At 43.0% G+C, this 16376-nt stretch overlaps 1 protein-coding gene across 2 annotated transcripts in view; it reads left to right on the top strand.

The window, feature by feature from the left end:
- The window catches only part of RAB3GAP1 (RAB3 GTPase activating protein catalytic subunit 1), a gene marked incomplete at its 3' end in the record, with an annotated part of 256526 nt that overhangs the window by 28657 nt on the left and 211493 nt on the right, over positions 1-16376 (top strand). For both annotated transcript variants that reach the window (XM_082261360.1, XM_082261361.1), the window contains exon 6: positions 15666-15782. In XM_082261360.1, coding sequence (XP_082117486.1) covers positions 15666-15782 — 117 coding nt within the window. The remainder of the gene's footprint in view (positions 1-15665; positions 15783-16376) is intronic.

The following is a 16376-nucleotide window of genomic DNA, read 5'->3' on the forward strand; positions in this document are numbered from 1 at the left end:
TAAAATTTTTGTAAAGATTTTTAGATCAGGGTTGAGAAGTGATATCGATCTATAATTTGAACACACTGTATGGTCTTTTCCCGGTTTGGAAATCAGTGTGAGAAAAGATGTCTGCATGTCCCTTGAAATAGGGGAATCGGCTAAGAAGGGGTTAAAGGAAGATATGGGAGGAAGAGGGGAAGGAAAGTCTTATAGGGAACTGAGGGGGTGAAGCCCGTGCATGTCAAGCAGGCATGATGAGTCAAACGTTAGTGTAATATGGCTCTCCAAAAGAAGATCTCAAGGTAAAATTCTTATAGTAAGGTAGGCCATCAGGTCCTGGAGACTTGTTGGCCGGTAGTGACTTAATCGTGTTTGATATTTCCTCGCTCGAGATGGGAGAGTTGAGACAAGCTAAATCTGAGGAAGAGATTGTGGGGAGATCGCAATCTGACAGGAGTGGATAGACTGAAGGAGGTCAGCAGGTGAGGGGTTGTGTGGCACAGTTGGACCATTATAGAGCGTCAAATAGTAGTCTTGGAAAAGTTGCGCAATTTTGGTGGGATGAGAGTTGAGGGTACCTGTCATATCCTTAAGAAAAATGGGTGAGGTAGTGGCCATACGCTCACTGAGTTGCCTAGCCAGCAACGTGTGGTTTGTTGGCCTTATCATAATAGGTTTGTCGGAGCTGAAGAAGGGCTTTCTAAACCTTCCCAAGGTCAATATCCCGTAGACCCGCTCTGGTGCTGATTATGCCCCTGAGGATGGATAACGAGGAGGATGACAACAGGCGTGCTTCCAACTGCTGGAGTTTAGCCTCCAGCAGCTGACAAGTTGCTCCAGCATTTCGCTTTAGGGCAGTAAGTAGAGAGTGATATACATTGACCACGAAAGGCTGCTTTATGACCCTCCAATAAGGAGGCGTGGGAAATGACTGGGGAAATATTTTCCACAAAGTATAATTTCAAGGTGTTCTCCAACTCCACTCTGGAAGGAGTATGTTTAAGTGGAAACTCATTTAGGTGCCAGTGACAAGCTCTAAGGGACCCCGGTGAAAATGCTAGAGAGAGCGTGATCGGGGCATGATCAGACCAGAATATCGCCTGGCTATCAGAGCCGTTGCAGGCTCTAAGAGTGGGAGCATTTACAAAGAGTCTATTCGTGAATGAGATTTATGGGGGTGGGAGTAGAATGTGAATTGCTTAGCTGATGGATAGGTGGTGCACCATGCATCAAATAGAGCATACCGCCTGGTCAGTTGGCGGAAACGAGTAGATTGTCTAGGGCCGGAGAGGGCTGTCCACGACCCAAAGTGTGTTTATCTAAGCTAGTGGAGAAAGGTAAGTTAAAGTCTCCCCGAACCACCAAATATTGATGAGGAGAGGCGAACAGGCGTTTATACACTTTAGATAGAAAAGACACTTGGTTAACATTCGGGTAGTAGATGCTGCAGAGGGTAAGATCCGAACCCTTCCAAGAGCCCCGAAGAATGAAGTAGTGCCCCATTGGATCAGCATACAAGGAGTGTAGTTGGAAAGGGGAGCCTTGTTTAAAGAGGATCGCCACGCCCGCCTGTTTTCGTGGGTTAAAGGCAAGGTAAATTTGAGGGAAAATTTATCATGGTGGACACAGAAAGAGAAAATACAGTAGCATACTTAACAGTCCAGAAGTAGTCCAGATATGCTAGGGGCGGTCAATGGAAGTCCCACGAGAGGCCCTAAGACGCTTAACAAGAATCAGTTGGGTATGCGGAGAACTCCAGGGGTGGTGGGTGTCCAGGTGGCATTTGAGGGAACAAGGAAGTAAAGAGAAAAGCCTGAGTAAAGGAGGAGAAGAAAGAGAAAAAAAACCCATAACGTGCCACTTTGTGTTTGGTCTATCTATTACATAAAAAATCCAATAAAATACATTTACGTTTTTGGTTTTAACATGACAAAATGTGTAAACCAGGGATCCTCAAACTACGGCCCTCCAGCTGTTGCAGAACTAGTCATCCCATGAGGCATTGTAAAACTCTGACATTTACAGACATGGTCTAGGCATGATGGGAATTATAGTTCCTGAACAACTGGAGGGCCATAGTTTGAAGACCCCTGGTGTAAACTTTCAAGGGGTATGAATACTTTTTCAAGTCACTGTATGTGCCTTATCCTGATCAGTCTACAATAGATACTTTCTATTCAGGGATTAAGGCCACTATAGTTTAACTAATCTGCCATTGGGATTTCTATTAGTATACTAAATTCTGGAAGTCTGTTCCCCTCTATGCAAAGTTGTACTGTTAACCTCTTTTTCTACTATTTTACCTTGTCTAAATAATATATTACCTCTTACCTCAATTCAGCATTTTCAGGGACCGCGTGGGGAGTGCTATACACAGACAGATTACATTACAATCAACGTTGGCACAACACTCAACTTTATTTCCTCTTTTCGGATCTTTTAAAGAGTTACATTACAGGGTATCATATGACATGGGGGGGTGTCACGTATCTATGATCTATTCCGAAATATGGACACATTCAGCTAACGGGATTGCTTGTTTATCTCCCCAAAATACACTCCCATATGTGAACACATTTACTCAAACTCCACCTACAACTGTACTTACTAAACTGATTGATTGTTTTCTGGTCCTAATAATATTACAAATACTTGTGGTTAAGCTAAGCCAGCAACTTCTCCATTTTCTGTGCAGGCCATTTCCAGAATACTAAATCTTTAAACCTTAAAGTAGTTCTCCAGCCTTAATTTCATAAGCATTGTAAATACCTGTAAATTATTAAATACTGCAGAAAATCAATATTTTTAAGAGATCAATATCCTAACATTAACCCCCCCCCCCCAATTCACAATTTAATTCTTATGCTTCTAGCCAGCTTTAGAAGCACCCATTGACTTCCTTCAGTGGTTAAAAAGAATGTTACATTGCACAATAATGTGCTTTGCATTTAAGAATATTAGAATGGTTTGACTACCAGCGCATCTTAATATGGCGAAAATTAAGCATAGCCTTTAATTTGTAACGTAACACACTATATTGCAGTACCATATGTTGCCGTTAATTGCGGCCTGCTGTAGCATGTATGTATGCGTGTGTTGCGCTGCCATTCAAAATCATTAGCACTATAATGCACATTATATATGTTGCTGCGCAATGTGGGAAATGCACACTGCCTTTACATTGTTGGCGTAAATAAGCCCTCATCCTTTCTTCGTTACTTGATGAGTCACAGACCCAGAATGAGCACCTCTGAGAAATAGTGATCTCAGTGTGCGCAAACAGTCATCACGGTAATAGCTTATTAAAATGGAAACCACCGCTTTTAAAACTCACTGGCGTTGGCGTACAAAGTCTATCATGCCTCTGGGTTTACCTCCAGGACATTAACTAATATGAAAATGAATGTTAATTATCTGCGATATTCCTGTGTACAGCAGAGGAACAAGCAAGGCTTAATCCAAGCAACTACCTTCAGGAACAAGTTGGCAATGACAGCTCCCAGATGTCTGAGTCTGTATAAAAAAATCCCTGTTAAAGTAATTCTAAAAGCAATTAAAATAAAAAAAAAAAGCAAGCATGTTCTACTTACCTGCTCTGTGCAGTTGGTTTTGCACAGAGCAACCCCGATCCTCCTCTTCGGGGCACCCCTCGCAGGTGCTCCTCCCCCCTGCGGAGTGCCCCTATAGCAAGCTGCTTTCTAGAATAATACTCGTTCAGACTCGCTTCTGAGTCTGTTTTGTGTATCCATTGACACACAAAGTGTGGCTCGGCTCTGCCCTCCTCACTGGCTGTGATTGACAGCAGCAGGGGCCGATGGCTCCCGCTGCTGCCTCCCTGTCCAATGAGGAGAGAGCTAAGAGGGACGCTGCTCTTGTGCACATTGCTGAATCGAGTTCAGGTATGTATTTAGGAGGGCTGGGAATACTGCATGCAGAAGGTTTTTTACCTTAAAGTGGTTGTAAAGGCAGAGGGTTTTTTTTCTTAATGCATTCTAGGTCTAATGTTATTTACCAGATTCAACCTCTAATAGTATATACTAGTGATCGACCGATTTCGGTTTTTCGTTGCCGATACCGTTATTTTGGCCAATGCATATCAGTATCGGCTGATATTTTTTTACATTTTTTTTTTTTTGACAGGTATTTTTGTGGAGGGATCTGGGGGTCTAAAAGACCCCTTCTCTGCACTTAAAAGGATTCAAAATGCCAAGCTTGGCTGTTTTTGAATGCTCTCATTTTTTTTAAAATCTGGCACCAGAGAGTACCCGGAAGTGATGTCACTCATGACTTCCGGGTTTTTGCATGGAGACCCAATCCGAGCCGAATGCGGCTTTGATCGGGTCTTCGGCAGCCGTGCAAGCTGGTTGCCCGGGTCTCCCATCCCACCGTATAAATACAGCTGTTCTGTGAAGCCCTCAGAGGTTTGTTAGAGAACCTTAGTTAACAAACTGCATCTTGAAGGCCAAGGAACACACCAGACAGGTCGTGGAAGGGCGGCGGGGGGGGGGGGGGATTACGTCTCCTCCCGCTCCTTGTAATGACAGAAGAAGGGGTGTTGGGCGCTTGTGCCCAAAGGGTAGACACCAGTATAAAACAGCCAGATGGACAAAAAGGCTGTAACGGACCAGACTTCACTGGTATTGCAGAGGTTCAGGGCAGCTCTGGCTGGCAAAAAACAGAAAATCCCACTGGCAACAGAAGAAGAAAGACAGGCCTCGCTGAATGTAGCAACAGATTTATTACATGACAATGATACGTAGTAACTTGCATGATAGTGTTCTCGAATCCATATTCCGTAATGTAACCGCTTCCTGTATACAATCCTCCGTGTCCCTCCTAGTCCTGACTGGCGATGACGTGCAGGAAGCTTCACAGGCTGCTGGTTAGAACGGAAGCTGCGGTGAACCGCATGCTAACCAAAAATGACGTAACGCGTTTCAGAGCATGCGCACTTAGCTCCTTCATCAGACGTCATTATCAGACGAGTGGCTTCTCAGCCACATCGGTTGTCATTACAAGACAGCCACCGTCGGCTATGGACGCCGGTACCGGGGTGATGCCTCTAGCTGCAGGCATCACTCCGGTACAAGCACTTTCCTGAAATATCGGCATTGTTGGTAACCTCAGGGGCCGATTCTGATATATCGGGAAAAGTGCTCATCGGCCCTCGATATATCGGCTTTGCCGATAATCGGTCGATCCCTAGTATATACAGTATATCTCTTCTGTCTGTTCTCAGAGTGGATTCGAGATTTTGCTCCGTATCCATAGTTGGTTATTTATATTTACCACTGCATATATATATTTAAGAATAAATAGCTTTTTTTTTTTTTTTTTTTTTTAAACGTTCCATTTTACCTAAATTATACACCACACTTTTTTTAAGGTTGTTATCCGATTAATCGAAACAACAATGGGCCAACTAATCGATTATGAAAATAATCGTTAGTTGCAGCCCTACACATTATAGTGTGTGTTCAAACTGTATGACTGTCCTGGGAATATGATCATTTAATATAATCTATCCTAAGTCTGGGGCCAGCTAAGTCAGGAATTGATGTAAATAGTGCGGAGTACTCTATAGATTGCTCCTGAATTCTCTGGTGCTGTCCAAATACAGAAACCAAATGACATGTATTGGTAAGGTTGTACTTTCTTTTACATGTCTGCAGATGGCAGTGTTGTAGTGCATTCCTCCTTTCGAAACTCATCGATTTTTCTATAAGAACTGTGTATAACAATCTACAAAATAACTTTGTTTTCTTATGCTGAACCTCTCTCTGATTTTCCTCTAGGTTTTTTTTCCCCCAGAAGTTAATAATAGACAATTGCAACATTGAAGAACAATCCGAAACTATAGATCGAATATTATAGAGAGTAAAATTTAGGAACGCAGTGAAATTGTAATAAGCCTACTTAAAATTTCAATAAATAGCAAAATAGTGTGAAAACATACCCTTGGGCCTTAGCAGAAACATTCAGAAGTAATAAAGGCACAAATAAAGTAAATATTAATTTTTCTAATCCCCAATATGTCCCTATATGAACTTCACTATATAGAGACACGGCATTAGGAACACAGAGGATTTCAAAAATAATATTTACCTTATTTGTGACTTTTATTACCTTTGAATGTGTCTGCTGGTTCCCCAGGGTATGGTTTTGTACCATCTATTGAAATTTTAAGTAGGCTTAATAAAAGTGATTTTTTAATATTCACAGGGGTTGATTTACTAGAACTGGAGAGTGCAAAATCTCATGCATCTCTGCATAGAAACCAATATACGCTTCTAACTTCAGCTTATTCAATTAAGCTTTGACAACAAAAAACTGGAAGCTGATTGGGGTCAATGCAGAGCTGCACCAGATTTTGCACTCCGGTTTTAGTAAATCTTTTCATGTGACAACACTGAAGAAATGAAACTTTGCTACAATGTAAAGTAGTGAGTGTGCAGCTTGTATAACAGTGTACATTTGCTGTCCCTTCAAAATAACTCAACACACAGCCATTAATGTCTAATCCGCTGGCAACAAAAGTGAGTAACCCCAAGTCAAAATGTCCAAATTGGGTCCCAAGTGTCAGTATTTTATGTGGCCACCGTTATTTTCTAGCACTGCCTTAACCCTATTGAGCATGGAGTTCACCAGAGCTTCACAGGTTACCACTGGAGTCCTCTTCCACTCCTCCATGAGGACATCATGGAGCTGGTGGATGTTGGATGCCTTGCGCTCCTCTACTTTCTGTTTGAGGATGCCTCTTAGATGCTCAATAGGGTTTAGGTCTGGAGATATGCTTGGCCAGTCCATCACCTTTACCCTCCGCTTCTTTAGCAAGGCAGTGGTCGTCTTGGAGGTGTATTTGGGGTCGTTATGTTGGAATACTGCCCTGTGGCCCAGTTTTCGAAAGGAGGGGATCATGCTCTGCTTCAGTATGTCACAGTACATGTTGGCATTCATGGTTCCCTCAATGAACTGTAGCTCCCCAGTGCCGGCAGCACTCATGCAGCCCCAGACCATGACACTCCCACCACCATGCTTGACCGTAGGGAAGACACATTTGTCTTTGTACTCCTCACCTGGTTGCCGCCACACACACTTGACACCATCTGAACCAAATAAGTTTATCTTGGTCTCATCAGACCACTGACCTACAGGGGTGTACTCATTTTTGTTGCCAATGGTTTATACATTAATGGCTGTGTGTGGAGTTATTTTGAGGGGTCAGCAAATTTACGCTGTTATACAAGCTGTACACTCACTACTTTACATTGTAGCAAAGTGTCATTTCTTCAGTGTTGTCACATGAAAAGATATAATAAAATCTTTACAATGTGAGGGGTGTACTCACTTTTGTGAGATACTGTAAATGTATTTTACTTGGATTTTATGTGATAGACCAACACAAATTGGCACATAATTGTAAAGTGGAAGGAAAATGAAAAACGGTTTTCAATTTTTTTTTTTTACAAATACCTGAAAAGTGTGGCATGTATTTGTATTCAGCCCCTTTTACTCTGATATCCCTAACTAAAATCTAGTGGAATCAATTGCCTTCAGAAGTCACCTAATTAGAAAGAGTCTACCTGTGTGTAATCTTTTCTCAGTATAAATACCGCTGTTCTGTGAAGCCCTCAGAGGTTTGTTAGAGAACCTTAGTGAACAAAATGCATCAAGAAGGCCAAGGAACAGACCAGACAGGTCAGGGATAAAGTTGTGAAGAAGTTTCAAGCAGGCTTAGGGTCTAAAAAAAAAAAATATGCCAAGCTTTGAAGATCTCACGGAGCTCTGTTCAATCTATCATCTGAAAATGGAAAGAGTATGGCACAACTGCAAACCTACCAAGACATGGCCGTCCACCAAAACTGACAGGCCAGGTAAGGAGAGCATTAATCTACTCTTCCTTCATGGAACACGTGTCGAGGGCCATGACATATAGGTGCAGATCGGCCTGGGCGGACGAACTGGGTTTCGCTAACGTCGGAAGAGTGGACGGGTATACTTGACAATGTGCTCAAGGTGTCCCTGTCGGCTTCACAACGCCTTGCGCAACTATTCATATTGCATCGTACATATAGGACTCCGCAGCGACTTCACAGCTGGGGCAGGAGGGATTCTCCGTTCTGTCCACGCTGCAAGACTCATGAGGGAACACTAATCCACATGCTTTGGAGATGTCCAAAATTGCACCGCTACTGGACTGAAGTACTTCGCTCCATTAACACTATATGGGGGCTGAAGCTCCCTCAGGACCCGAAGCTTTGTATTCTGGGCTGGTTAGACGAGGAATTGTATACCCCGGGGGTATTTGAGGCGGTCCTTAGGACCCTTTTTCTCGCCCGCAAATTGATAGCGAGGAAATGGATATCTCCATCTGCTCCCACACATGCGGAATGGACGGCTGAGGTTAAGTCTCTGTTGTCCAGGGAACATTTGACCTTTTTACATAGGGGCAGCCACATGAAGTTTGAACGCATTTGGGGGCCATGGTTGGACATGCCAGGACTGGCTCCTCCGCACCTGGTCACTAATAGATTCCTGGGGGGGGGGGTAGTTTCCTCAGCCCCTTGAGCCTGTCGTGGATCTCATTGCTTATTCTAGATTGGGCCTGGATAATTGTCTTGTGGGTAAGGGTGGACCAGGTCAGGCTACATACTCCCTTTTTACCTGGGGGGACGGTGAGGAAGTCGGTGGGGAGAGGGGGGGGAATTTCCTGTGATTCCCCCCCTTATGACTGGAGGTTGCACCACCAAACTACTATCTTTTTGACCTTTTTCTGACTCTGTGTTTCTATCTTTCCTCTCTATCTTTTTCTTTCTCTCTATATGTCCGATTTATATTTTTCCTATATGGCGAGGCCGGTTTCAAAGATCCTTTACTGGCCATAGATCAGAGTGCCGACACTGTTACGTGCACTGGTACATTCTCCTTGAACCTAGGGGGGACCCCCAATTTAGGGATGATTCTTATTCCATTCATTTGTTTTCTATGGAATGGAGAATTCATGCTTGTTGTTATTCCAGTGTCTCTTGCTGTCAGCTGTTACGTGCTATTGATACCTGGCTGGAGTTCACTGTAATGGATGTATCTTTTTCTTTTTGTTTCTCTGTTGTTTGTATTGAAAAGTGTTTTCTAATAAAAATTATCTGATTTAAAAAAAAAAAAAAAAAAAAAAAAAAAGAGAGCATTAATCAGAGAAGCAGCCAAGAGGCCCATGGTAACTCTGGAGGAGCTGCAGAGATCCACAGCTCTGTTGGGAGAATCTGTCCACAGGACAACTATTAGTCATGCACTCCACAAATCTGGAAGAGTGGGAAGAAGAAAGCCATTGTTGAAAGAAAGCCCTAAGAAGTCCCGTTTGCAGTTTGCGAGAAGCCATGTGGGGGATACAGAAAACATGTGGAAGAGGGTGCTCTGGTCAGATGAGACCAAAATTGAACTTTTTTGGCTTAACAGCAAAACGTAATGTGTGGCGGTAAACTAACACTGCACATCATCCTGAACACACCATTCCCACCGTGAAACATGATGGTGGCAGCATCATGTTGCAGGATTCTTTTCTTCAGCAGGGACAGGGAATCTGGTCAGAGTTGATGGGAAGATGGAAGGAGCCAAATACAGGGTAATCTTAGAAGAAAACCTGTTTTGAGTCTGCATAAGATTTGAAACTGGGGTGGAGGTTCACCTTCCAGCCGGACAACGACCCGAAACATACAGCCAGAGCTACAATGGAATGGTTTAGATCAAAGCATATTCATGTGTTAGAATGGCCCAGTCAAAGTCCAGACCCAAATCCAATTGAGAGTCTGTGGCAAGACTTGAAAATTGCTGTTCACAGACGTTCTCCATCCAATCTGACAGAGCTTGAGATATTTTGCAAAATATGGGCAAAAATGTCCCTCTCTAGATGTGCAAAGCTGGTAGAGACATTTCCAAAAAGACTTGCAGCTGTAATTGCAGGGAAAGGCGGTTCTACAAAGTATTGACTCGGGGGTAAATACAAATGCACACCACACTTTTCACAGATTTATTTGTAAAAAACATTTGAAAACCATTTATCATTTACCTTTCACTTGACAATTATGTGCCACTTTGTGTCGGTCCTATCACATAAAATCCCAATAAAAATACATTTATGTTTCTGGTTGTAACATGGCAAAATGTGGGAAATTTCAAGGGGTATGAATATTTTAAAATATGGGTATAGTTGCGCTAAAAAACTTAAAAAGTAAGCGATTGAACGCACAATAAAATAATTAACAAAGCAGCTACACTCAAATCATACACTGAGCATATGTATATAACAAAAAAGAAATAAAATATGTAGCGCTAAAACATTATGAACAAAGTCCATAAATAAAGTCCATTTCCACCAGTGATATTGCACGGCACCAATTTGCAGTAAAGTGAAAAGAATCCACCACCAAAAGGAGTGTTCAAAACACGCTTACCAGATAGTTATGTGTATTGGGCCTTGAACTATCATAGAACTGCAACACACTCGGTGACGAATTGGACCGGACCTCTTCACAAAGATGAATCCCAGAGTGTGTTGGAGCAATATTGACAAAAATTGTCAATATTTTTGGTATATAAAAGCAGTCATCCACGAATAAATTTTGTTGCCCTATTTGTTGCCCTATTTGTTGCCCTATTTGTTGCCCTATTTTCACATTATTCAAAATCATGGCTCCCACCTTCCCTCATTTAGGACTGCCCTTTTTTTAGAAACAAATCCAGCTGTCCCTCTTTTTGAAACAAATACCTTTTTTTTTTTTTTTTCTCTTTTTTTAAAAGAAATCCATCTGTCCCGCTTCTAGAACCAATTCCCTCTGTCCCTTATTTTGGAACAAGTCACTTTATTCCTCTTCTTTCCAACTACAGTTTTACAGAAAAACACAGCAGTACAAAGTTAAAAATCTATACATATGCACACTGCTCCAAAAAAAACTAGGGTCCGTGTCGCTACGGATGGCATGAGGCGATACCTGGACCCTATAGAGGTTGCACGGGCAGCCCAACTTCTCCTCCAGGATGGCACATCAATACGTGCCTTTGTCAGAAGGTTTACTGTGTCTCCCAGCACAGTCTCAAGAGCATGGAGGAGATTCCGGGAGACAGGCAGTTACTCTGGAAGAGCTGGACAGGGCCAAAGAATGTCCTTAACCCATCAGCAGGACAGATATCTGTTTGTTTGTGCAGAGGAACAGGGTGAGCTCTGCCAGAGCCCTACAAAATGACCTCCAGCCGGCCACTGGTGTGAATGTCTCTGACCAATCACTCAGAAACCGACTTCATGAGGCTGACATGAGGGCCAGACGTCCTCTAGTGAGCCCTGTGCTTACTGCCTGACACCGTGGAGTTCGATTGGCATTTGCCATTGAACACCAGAATTGGCAGGTCTGCCACTGGCGCCCTGTGCTTTTCACAGATGAGAGCAGGTTCACCCTGAGCACATGTGACCGATGTGAAAGGGTCTGGAGAAGCCGTGGTGAACATTATGCTGCCTGTAACATCATTCAGCACGACTGGTTTGGTGGTGGGTCAGTGATGGTCTGGGGAGGCATATCCATGGAGGGACGCACAGACCTCTACAGGCTAGACAATGGCACCCTGACTGCCATTAGGTATCGGGATGAAATCCTTGGACCCATTGTCAAACCCTACGCTGGTGCAGTGGGTCCTGGGTTCCTCCTAGTGCACAACAATGCTCAGCCTTATGTGGCGAGAGTATGCAGCCATTCCTTGAAAAGTAAGGAATTGATACCATTGAATGGCCTCCACGCCCGCCTGACCTAAATCCAATAGAACACCTCTGGGACATTGTTTCGGTCCATCCGACGCTGCCAGGTTGCACCTCAGTCTGTTCAGGAGCTCAGTGATGCCCGGGTCCAGATATGGGAGGAAATTCCCTAGGACACCATCTGTCGTCTCATTAGGAGCATGCCCCAATGATGTCAGGCATGCATACAAGCATGTGGAGGCCATAAAGAATACTGAGTACCATTTTGAGTTGCTACAATAAAATTTCAGCAAAATGAACTAGCCTGCTGTATAATTTTTTTTTTACTTGTATTTTTTTGGATGTCTTTGAGTTCAGCCTTCTATAGGTTGATCATTTTCATTTCCATCAAACAATGTGGCATCCTTTCATTCCTAACACATTACCCAGTCCATATCAGTATAGATATCCAGCATTAGATTTTTCCCCATTGAGATCTGTACTTCCCTTTTTGAAAAGTTTGATTTTAATCAATATCTCAATGAACACAAGAACAATTTCAAACATTTTGACAACACTGAGTTTTCTAAAACATTTGTTTAGCTCTATACATGAAAGTTTAGGGTGATAATATAACTTGGATTACAAAACCTTCTTTTACTGAAATAAGTTGATGCAAAAATGAATATACCCCACAACAAAAACTACTACATCTAGTATTTTGTATGACATCCATGATTTGTAAGGACAGCACCAAGTCTTCTAGGCATGGAATGAACAAGTTGGTGACACATTGCAACATCTTTTATCTTCCTACCTATCTACCTCTTTTAGATGCTGGATGGAGAGTGATACTTAGCTTGTCTCTTCAGAATTCCCCATAGGTGTTTGATTGGGTTCAGATCAGGAGACAGACTTGGCCACTGAATCACTTTCACCCTGTTCTTCTTCAGAAGTGCAACAGTGGCCTTCGATGTGTGTTTTGGATCATTTTCACGTTGGAAAAGTGCACAACGACCAAGGGGACGGAGTGATGGTAGCATCTTCCCTTTTAATAAAGAGCAGTACATCTGTAAATTCATGATACCATCAATGAAATTCAGCTTCCCGACACCAGCAGCACTCATGCAGCCCCACAGAAGTACACTGCCACCACCATGTTTCACTGTAGGCAGCATGCCTTTTTCTTTGTATTCCTTACATTTGCGATGCCATACAGTTTTGAGGCCATCAGTTCCAAAAACATTTATCTTGGTCTCATCACTCCTAGAGTACAGAGTCCTAGTAGTCTTCTTCTCTTTTTAGCATGGGTCCTGGCAAACTCTAGGCGGGCTTTTTGTGCATGGGCTTTAGGAGAGGCTTCCTTTGAGGACAACACCATTGCATGTCATTCCTCTGCAGTGTATGCCATATTGTGTCACGGGATACAATAACCCCAGTTTGGCTTTCTACTTCTTTAGCTAACTGCAGTGATTTTCTTCAACCCTTCTCATCAGAAGACCCTCCTGTCGAGGTGTTAACTTCCGTGAACGGCCTGAACATCTCTGTGAGATGGTTGCAGTTTCATCTTTGTTTTACTTCACTTTTTGTATCACTTATGCTACAGTATTCTAACTGATATGAGTAAAGTGTTGCTGATCTTCTTGTAGCCTTCACCTTTCTTGTGTAAAGAAATAATTTTCTTTCTCAGGCCTTGTAACATTTCTCTTCTTTGTGGTGCCATTGGTGACAGCATGAAACGGAAGGGGTTTTCTTTAAGTAATGCTCTTTTATAATCAACTGTCCTCCTTGATACTTATTTAATAAATAATTAGACTTACCTATAGTTGAATTCTTGTTAATTAGGATTTTGTTGTCCAAGTCCCAGTTCACACTGGTGCGATGCAGGAAACCTTGTGAATCCAGTGTGGGTCCCCACATCACACCTGAATCGCCGGCGGTTCACACTGCCCTCTGCGAACCACTGCGGGTGTCAATACAAAGGTAATGACACCCCCAAATTGGTTCGTAGATCGCAGTGCAAACTGTGAATTCGGACAGGAATTGGTTCTCTATGGTAAACGGCTGCCTCTGGCCAATTCATTCTCTGGCTTGCTGATTGCACCGGAGGGTGGCAGGAGGGGGGAGGGGGGTGTCCCCCTCCCTCTGCCTGTGAAAACAATTAATCGGCTGAACAGCCGCTGTGATTGTTTGTTTTTACGGTACAGGTACAGGTGCAGGCATCATTCAGATATCCCCACTTAAAGTCTACAATGTCATATGACGTCGTTGGATAGGAAGTGGTTAACCACTTCCCGCCCGCCCTATAGGCGATTGACGGTGGGGAGGTGGTTGTATTATCCATATGACGGCGTGCAGGACAATGCGCAGAGCGTCGATCAGTGCTGCGGTGTGTCACTCTGACACACCGCATCTCCGATCTCGGTAAAGAGCCTACTGACATAGGCTCTTTACCATGTTACCAGCTGTGTCCAATCACAGCTGGTCACATAGTAAATAGGAAGAGCCGTTGATCTGCTTTCCTCAGTTTGTGCCTGACAGGCACGAGTAGAGGAGAGCCGATCTGCTGCTCTTCTGACAGGGGGGGGGGTCTGTGCTGGTAATCAGAGCATTGATTACCAGTACAGACCCTTGGGGGGGTGCCACTAGAGCCACCAGGGATGCCCACCCATGACCCCAGGGATGCCCACCCATGATCCCCAGGATGCCCACTATGACCATCAGGGATGGCAATCAGGGCTCAGGGAGCCCGCCAGTGCCCAATATTGCCCACCAGTTCCGCCTATCAGTGCCCATCATTGCCACCCATCAATGCCAGTCAGTGCCGCCTATCAGTGCTATTTATCAGTGCCTATCAGTGCTGCATATTAGTGCCACCCCATCAGTGCCACCCCATCAATGCCTGTCAGTGCGGCCTCATCAGTGCTCATCAGTGCAGGAAAAAAAATATTTATTTACAAAATTAAATTTTTTTCTTCAAACTTTTCTGTCTTTTTTTATTTGTGTAGCAAAAAAGAAAAAACCTTGCGGTAATCAAATACCACCAAAAGAAAGCTCTATTTGTGGGAAAAAAATGACATAAATTTGGTTTAGGTACAGTGTTGCATGACCGCGTAATTGTCATTCACAATGCAACAGCGCTAAAAGCTGAAAATTGGCCTGGGCAGGAAGGGGAAAAGTGCCCTGTATTGAAGTGGTTAATGGATCTCTGCTCTTGCAGTACAGGCGTTCAACTCTATGGAATGTGCATGTGTGCGCAGCCCGGAACTGGATTTTTACTGGTTAGGCTGCAGACAGCATTGGCCTACATTTATGAAGAAATTTGGATTTTTCACATTTTTTATTGGTTTTATAGCAGAAAATAACAATTATTATTATTTTTTATTTTTTTTTCAAAAAGTTTGCGTTTTTTTTATTTTTTGTGATATAAATAAAAAAGGACAGAGGTGATCAAATACCACCAAAAGAAAGCTCTGTTTGTGGGTAAAAAAGGACATTCGTTTTTAATTTATGGACATTGTTGCATGACCGCGCAATTGTCAGTTAAAATAACAAAGTGCCATATCGCAAAAAATGGCCTGGTTATGAAGGGGGGTAAATCTTCAGGTGGTTAATGTGTGTACTTTATATCTGCCTGGAGTCCATTTTAAATGAAGGACATTTCTGCCATTATCCCTGTTTTGGTGGTATGGTTTGTGTATCCTAAATGTGTTCCTTGCAATATAGGCCATGCATGTGTTGTCATAGCTCTGACAGAGCAGGGTTGTCTATTGCTATTTATGAAATACTGTATATTGCTGTAATGACACAAACAAACCCAGTACAAAGGTGTCACATCGCAGCTCACGTGTTGTAGTGAAATCTGGGCCAGGATGATTAATGAAGCTCCTGGCCGCAGAGTTGCCTCTGTAGAGTAGGAATGATGCCGAACCTCTCGTTAATTAGGATTATGCATCTTTTCCAGGTACGGGCTCCGTGAATTTGTAGTCATGTCTCCAGCGGCTAACGATGCCGTCATCAGCGAATCTAAGTGCAATCTCCTTCTGAGCTCTATGTCTATAGCTCTGGGGAACACAGGATGGTAAGTTACAAATACAATGTAAACACTGTGCAAGGACTCCACTAAGCTGTATTTGTATGGAAACTGGGAACATAATATAACGCTTCATCGTTTTGGAAAAACTACAACCTGTTTTTATAAGAAGAAAAAAACCTTTATAGGGTTTTAAAGCCTCAAACCTTTTTGAAGTAGTTAAGTTTGGATTTATGACTCTGCACATGCAGCCTTATGTTGTATTTTGGGTTTAATACATTTTATGGATAACATGAAAGATCATTCAATTATACCTCTCAAAGACCAATTTGCAGTATCCAGAGCAACTCGTCCTGTCTTTATTAAGTCAGATTGGTTGCTGGAGGTATCCGCACTTTGCATTTGTTCCTCTGTTAGTTTTTTTTTTTCTGTAAAATACAGCATCCTTAGAACTCCCTTAGGCTCTGTTCACACTGGTGCGATCTCAGATGCGACTTGAGTCGCATAAAATCACAGGACCATGGAAATCACATTGTTTTCAATCGTGCCTATTCTATAGCATCAATACAAGGCAGCACAGTGCGAATTTGGAAGAGGTTCCTGTACTACATTAATAAACAAAGAAAAGCTGCGCTTAGATCA

Source organism: Pelophylax lessonae, assembly GCF_965119305.1.
Source record: "Pelophylax lessonae genome assembly, chromosome: 6".
Lineage (NCBI taxonomy): Eukaryota > Metazoa > Chordata > Amphibia > Anura > Ranidae > Pelophylax > Pelophylax lessonae.